The sequence below is a fragment of the Lycium barbarum genome, chromosome 8 (assembly GCF_019175385.1).
Source record: "Lycium barbarum isolate Lr01 chromosome 8, ASM1917538v2, whole genome shotgun sequence".
NCBI lineage: Eukaryota > Viridiplantae > Streptophyta > Magnoliopsida > Solanales > Solanaceae > Lycium > Lycium barbarum.
This window is the reverse complement of record NC_083344.1, coordinates 132,160,758-132,166,757: the sequence shown is the minus strand read 5'-3', so window position 1 is coordinate 132,166,757 and position 6,000 is coordinate 132,160,758. Positions and strand designations below refer to the sequence as shown.

The window sequence follows — 6,000 nt, the reverse complement described above, 5'->3', positions numbered from 1 at the left end:
CTATTTTAGAATCTAAAGCAAAACCAAGCATATCAAGTATTAGCGAATAGACTGAGAACCCACGGTAAAGGAACTTCAAACTTTAACATCTATAACAAAATTCCAAGCATATCAAGTTTTAACAAGGTAAAAAAATCCAAGAAAATAAATCCATAAGGAACAGCAAATGCTGATAATCAGATCCTTTAATTTCATGCCATCCTACAGTACTACATGAAAACAGAAATGAGAAAACAGCATAACCCAAAACTCTCTTGTAAAAGGTGCTCCAATAACAAATCTCTTAACGATTGGCCTTGGCAACCCTTTCAATCTCATCCTTCTTCTTAATGGCATAGCTGCAAAAACAAAAATCATCCACAGTAGTAAGCAATAAAGTTGCAAATATCGATAGAATAGATTTGGAAATCTCCAGCATTTTACCTATTTGAAGAACCTTTGGCAGCATTGACGAGTTCATCTGTGCAAGGCACTCAGCTATGGTCTTGATGTTCCTGAAAGCACTCTCACGTGCACCAGTTGTCAGCAAATAAATTCTTGTAATAAATATTAATTGATAATTTGAAAAAAAAAAAAAAATAACCTCCTATAACAGGTTAAAATTCATTGATGTACTCCGTAATTAAGAAGATTAATGTCTTTTTCAAGTATTATCATTCTATAGTTTTTTCTATATAATTAAGTTTTATTGTAGTTGCTTTAGGATTAGGTTGCTAAAGCTACTACTTTGACTGTTTTCTTGAAGTTGACCTCAACTTTCTGCTTCTCTCATTCATTTGCTTATTTAATGCACGAGTGGATGTCCATTAGACAATGCTAACATCATGCTAATTTAGTCGACTTAGCTAATTATCTTTTTGTGAAATTGAAGATCTTACGTTTGGTTTTTGTTGTGTAATTCACTATGCAAGTGAAACAAAGTTTCTAGTGGAATTAACAGGCTTAGTATATAATAAATGAACTTATGAAGAAAAAGGCAAGTGTGTAATTCTTCCTTCGTGGAGACAAAGTCACCCCTCCTACACCGAACCCTCAGTTCAAAGATCTCAGCCAACATGTTCATAACAAAGAATGCAGTGAAAAATACGGTCATGCTGCAACTTATACAATATGCATGGGAAAAGGCAGTTCCTTATATTTTCGCGGAATCAAAAGCCATATATTGAAACATCATTTATAGCAAGGATTAACTCTTAATTGTAGTTAAGACATTTACATATCAATTAATAAGTTAAAAGCTATATCAAAAAAAGAAGTGACGCGCTGATTAGACCCCATTAAAAATTATGCACAAGTTGCGCAACATTTCTCCACAGTTGTGTAGAACTATTACTATTTTAGCATCTAAAGCAAAACCAAAACATATCATCTAAAAGACTGAGAACCCACGGTAAAGGAACTTCAAAATTTAACATCTATAACAAAATTCCAAGCATATAAAGTCGTAACAAGGTGAAAAATCCAAGAAATTAAATCCATATGGAACAGCAAATACTGATAATCAGATCCTTTAATTTCCATTCCATCCTACAGTACTACATGAAAACAGAAATGAGAAAACAGCATAACCCAAAACTCTCTTGTAAAAGGTGCTCCAATAACAAATCTCTTAACGATTGGCCTTGGCAACCCTTTCAATCTCGTCTTTCTTCTTAATGGCATAGCTGCAAAAACAAAAATCATCCAGTAGTAAGCAATAAAGTTGCAAATATCGATAGGATAGATTTGGAAAAGAAATGCACCAATCAAGTAAACTTTACAACTAAGAAACCAGCTTGAAATATCATATATATATATATATATATATATGTGATTTTCTAAGATCAGCTAACACTGCATCTCCAGCATTTTACCTATTTGAAGAACCTTTGGCAGCATTGATGAGTTCATCTGCAAGGCACTCAGCTATGGTCTTGATGTTCCTGAAAGCACTCTCACGTGCACCAGTTGTCAGCAAATAAATTGCTTGGTTAACACGGCGAAGTGGAGAAATATCAACGGCCTGACGTCTGACAACACCAGCTGAACCAATACGAGTAGCATCTTCTCTTGGCCCACTAAATGATTAAATGGAGAAGACAAAGCTATCAGTGAACATATATAGTAGGGATTTAGACAATATTTGGTTAAAGTTGGAAAAGAAAAGAATTTGAAATTGAAGTATTCGAAAGATGAAGTCTTAAGCTTCACCTGGAAAAAAGGATTTTTCACCAGCATTTTGGATACTGAAGATTAGTATTTGCAAAAATACACCAAATTTTGCAAATAGTGCACAAAGATTTTATTCCAAAACAAGCCCATATAGTTAACTCATTTGAAACAAGTAAAAGAACGGATTATTTGGCAAGAAAAGAACCAAGAAATTATAATCAGAGTAGCCTAATCCACCACCGTGCTGCCTTGCCCAAAAAACTACTTTGATGGGTAGTGAACAACTTAATCAAGACTGACAACAGTAACCATTCTTAAAGAAAATGAATTAAGCGTTCATAATCTATGCGCACCTGTTGATAACAGCATCAACAATGACTTGAATTGGGTTTTGGTCAGTCAGCAAATGAATGATCTCCATTGCATGCTTAATGATGCGAACAGCCATTAGCTTCTTTCCATTGTTCCTTCCATGCATCATAAGAGAGTTTGTGAGCCTCTCAACAATTGGGCACTGGGCCTTCCTGAAACGCTTGGCCTGGTACCTACCAGCTGTGTGAGGCATGTAAACTGGATGCTTGTTAGCAGTTGCTGTGATGTAATCCTCAACAGACATGTCATTGACCTTCACCAGAAAGTAGATCATCGTTATTGACAGATCTTTCAAATTGTATTCAAGATAAGTTTTCAGTCTTGCTTATAGAGCTTTAAAATAATACTCAAGTAAAAAGGCAAGAAGCAGAAGGAATAAGTTATAAGTCTTGCTAATAGAGCTTAAAAATAATACTAAAGTAAAAAGGCAGAAGCAGAAGGAATAAGTTTTAGTCTTGCTTATAGAGCTTAAAATGATACTCAAGTAAAAAGGCCAAGGAATAAGTTTCAGTCTTGCTTAGAGAGCTTAAAATAATACTTGAGTAAAAAGGCAGAAACAGAAGAAGCATTCCCCCTGGATGTTATTGAGAATAAAATTGCCCGCTTTTACTGGGTAACAACACCAACTACCAGAAAAAGATCCATAGGTCAATGTTAAGCCATGTTAGAAAGTGTACTTTAAGTGCAATGTTCACTCGAGTCTTTCAGCTTTGTAACAGATTTATATGGGGGGCAGCCCGCTGCACAAAGCATCTTTACTAGGGTTCAGGAGGGGGCTCCTCAAGGGGTGTGATGTAAATCTAGATTGTTACAGATTTTTATATACCAGTAAAAAAAAGAAAAGACCTTCTAGTGCTAAAAGGAGCAACATAGTCCGTGAAGATTCATATAGCCAGCCCAACTGCTTGGGCACCTGCCACCTTACTGTCCTACAACTGCCCTTTTTATCCTAGCCCTTAAGGGCTGAAAAAACAGTTCAATATTTTTGTTCATGGGAAGTCCATAATAATTACCCAGCAACATCAACTAGATTAGTTCATTCTTCAAGCTACGAGTTGCAAATTCTTCGTATAAAAGACACAAAGTGAAGTAAATTAGCTTAATACTAGGAAAGGCAAAAGCTGTTTACCAATTATAGACATGTCACTTTGAAAAAAAAAAAACTTTTTAGCAACATCACTATCTTAATGCTGGTTTTTTAACCCTAGCCCTTTGATTTGAAGAAATCACTTTTCAGATTTTTCAAAATCAATACTATACCAAGCTACATCAACTGGATTAGTTTATTCTTCCGATTTCAAATTTTAGATACTCAGATTTTACAAGTTGCAATCCTATCCATACAAAAAAAACACAAAACGAAGCAAATTTGTTTTTATTCTATTAAAACAAAGAGCTATTAGCAGCTATAAACATGTAACCGCGAAACAAAAACAGGACGTTTTTCTTTTGGAGTTCAAGGAAAGTCAATACAACTTCCTAATCTACATCAACTAGATTAGTATATCCTTCGAATTTCAAAATTTAGATATTCAGGTACTACAAGTTGCAATTTTCTTCATACCAAAAAAAACACAAAATGAGCAAATTAGTTTTATCCTAGTAAATAGACATAAATCTAAAAAGATTAGTTTACAAACTTTTAATCCATGTAACAAATATACGAATTACCAAACTACATCAACTAGATTAGTACATTCTTCAAATTTCAAAATTTACACTCTTCTTCGTATAAAAAAAAATTAGAAAACAATGAAATTTAACAAGATTTAGCAGTTATAACAACCTATACATATAATATTGGTAAATATACAGCCTATACTTGTGCAGTGTTTTAAAACTAGATAGCTGAATGGTATTTTAATGTATGTTTCCCTTTTATTATTTTACAGACTTTTCGTTGATGGAACATATATACAACTAAATCGAAATGCTAAGTATACCTGAACATCATCATAAGACCAGCGATTGAAAAGCATAACATCACTATGAATCTTATTCTCTTCCTTTCCATCTACTGCTACTGCGGTTGGCGCCACTGCTGCTACTACACCTGCGTCCATTTCTTCTTTTTCTTCTTTGATTCACCTGTTTAAAATAAACCCTAATAACTTATAAACACAATGCAATTTTGTATGAATTAGAGATATAGAGAGAGAGAGAGAGCGGCTTACCGAGAAGAGTTCTCTCTGCTGTGTGAGTGCTGCTGCGAATGGGAGAAGAGATAGAAACCCTAGAGATTTTATAATGTAGGGTTAAATGTGTTAGGGCCTCGGCCCATTAAATATTGGGTTGAAACTTATGTCAGGCCCAAATCCAATATTCAACTCAAGAAATTGCTCGGTTTTCCTTCTATTTTTTGCGCGGATTGCCTTCTTCATTTGGGATGGTCTTTAATTTTTTTCCTTCAAATTGGTGGTTTTTTAAGTTTTTCCCTACGCCTAATACCCCCGAAATTATGAGTTCGAAACACAGCTTAGTTTAAAAACAAAAAAAATCGGAAGGCAAAATTTTGCTTCAATTTTGCAAAATTCTGTCCATACAAATTCTGCTTTAATGCCAAAATTCTGCATTCGAATCCAAATTCTACCTTGCGAATTTTTTTAAAATTTTTGACTAAGAGGGTTTTCGAACCCGAAACCATAAAGATCACTAATTTGAGGGGAAAAAATTAAAGACCACCCCCAGCGAAGGACAATCCTGTAAATTCTTTTAAATCGGGTTGTCTTTAACTTTTGTCCTTCGAATGCACTGATCTTTAATTTTTTTTCCTTTAATAATTGGGTATAAACTCCTTAAGAGCAAGGTATAACTTATGAGATATTATGATGCAAAAATATAAAATTATATTTCAAAAAGAATTTACTTATTAAGAGAGACAAAAATAAAAAATCAGCACGAATTAGGGGAAAAGGTGCAAATGATCCATTGTAGAAGGGGTGTCAAAGGGTCGTTTGGACCTTTGACCCTATTTTGTGCTGGTTTTTAATTTTGTTCCTCAAAGGCACATAATTTTTTGGTAGGCATAAATTTATATTTTTGTATTATAATATTAACTCACCGCGCGACATAAGTTCTATTTTTGAAGGACTAAATTTAAAGACCGGCCCGTTGAAGGGAAACCGTGCAATTTCTTCTTTGTAACTGGATAGGAGTTAAATTATTCATGCATAAGTAATATCATATTTAGTAGTATTCTTTTCCTATGTATAAAATTCAACACACCTAATACGGTGTTTGATTTGTAATTAAAACTCACATAATTAATACATGTATAAGTTACAAAAGAATCTATATATTAGTTTATGCAGGATGGAAGATGAAATAACTAATAAATGAATAACTAAATCATGCATAATTAATCTCTGCATAAAATAATACATAAATTCTCTCATAACTAAATCCATTAATTATTAATACCTGCATAACTCTAACCAGTTACCAAACGATCACTTACTGTTGAGGCCTGCGTTGGGC

General features: G+C 33.8%; 1 protein-coding gene across 2 annotated transcripts; it reads right to left on the bottom strand.

The window, feature by feature from the left end:
• Positions 1 to 205: 205 nt before the first annotated feature.
• Positions 206 to 4,840, bottom strand: LOC132607544 (small ribosomal subunit protein uS7). 2 transcript variants are annotated; one of them, XM_060321559.1, is made up of 5 exons: positions 4,698 to 4,840; positions 4,467 to 4,611; positions 2,505 to 2,776; positions 1,854 to 2,057; positions 206 to 338 (listed from the first exon to the last, which is right to left on the bottom strand). In XM_060321559.1, the coding sequence occupies exons 2-5, from the start codon at positions 4,584 to 4,586 to the stop codon at positions 284 to 286; spliced, it is 651 nt and encodes a 216-aa protein (XP_060177542.1). In that variant the 5' UTR covers positions 4,587 to 4,611; positions 4,698 to 4,840; the 3' UTR covers positions 206 to 283. The 2 variants fall into 2 exon arrangements, with proteins under 2 accessions (XP_060177542.1, XP_060177541.1); XM_060321558.1 differs by lacking the exon at positions 206 to 338 and adding an exon at positions 1,392 to 1,664 and having other exon boundaries at positions 4,698 to 4,839.
• Positions 4,841 to 6,000: the final 1,160 nt, after the last annotated feature.

Bases quoted from the DNA above. Each gene is read 5' to 3' on its own strand.
- LOC132607544 (XM_060321559.1), bottom strand. From the start codon at position 4,586: ATGGACGCAGGTGTAGTAGCAGCAGTGGCGCCAACCGCAGTAGCAGTA. The intron at 2,777-4,466 runs GTATACTTAGCA...TTTCTGGTGAAG, and splicing joins GGTCTTATGATGATGTTCAG to GTCAATGACATGTCTGTTGA. The intron at 2,058-2,504 runs GTGCGCATAGAT...TTAATCATTTAG, and splicing joins GTTGATGCTGTTATCAACAG to TGGGCCAAGAGAAGATGCTA.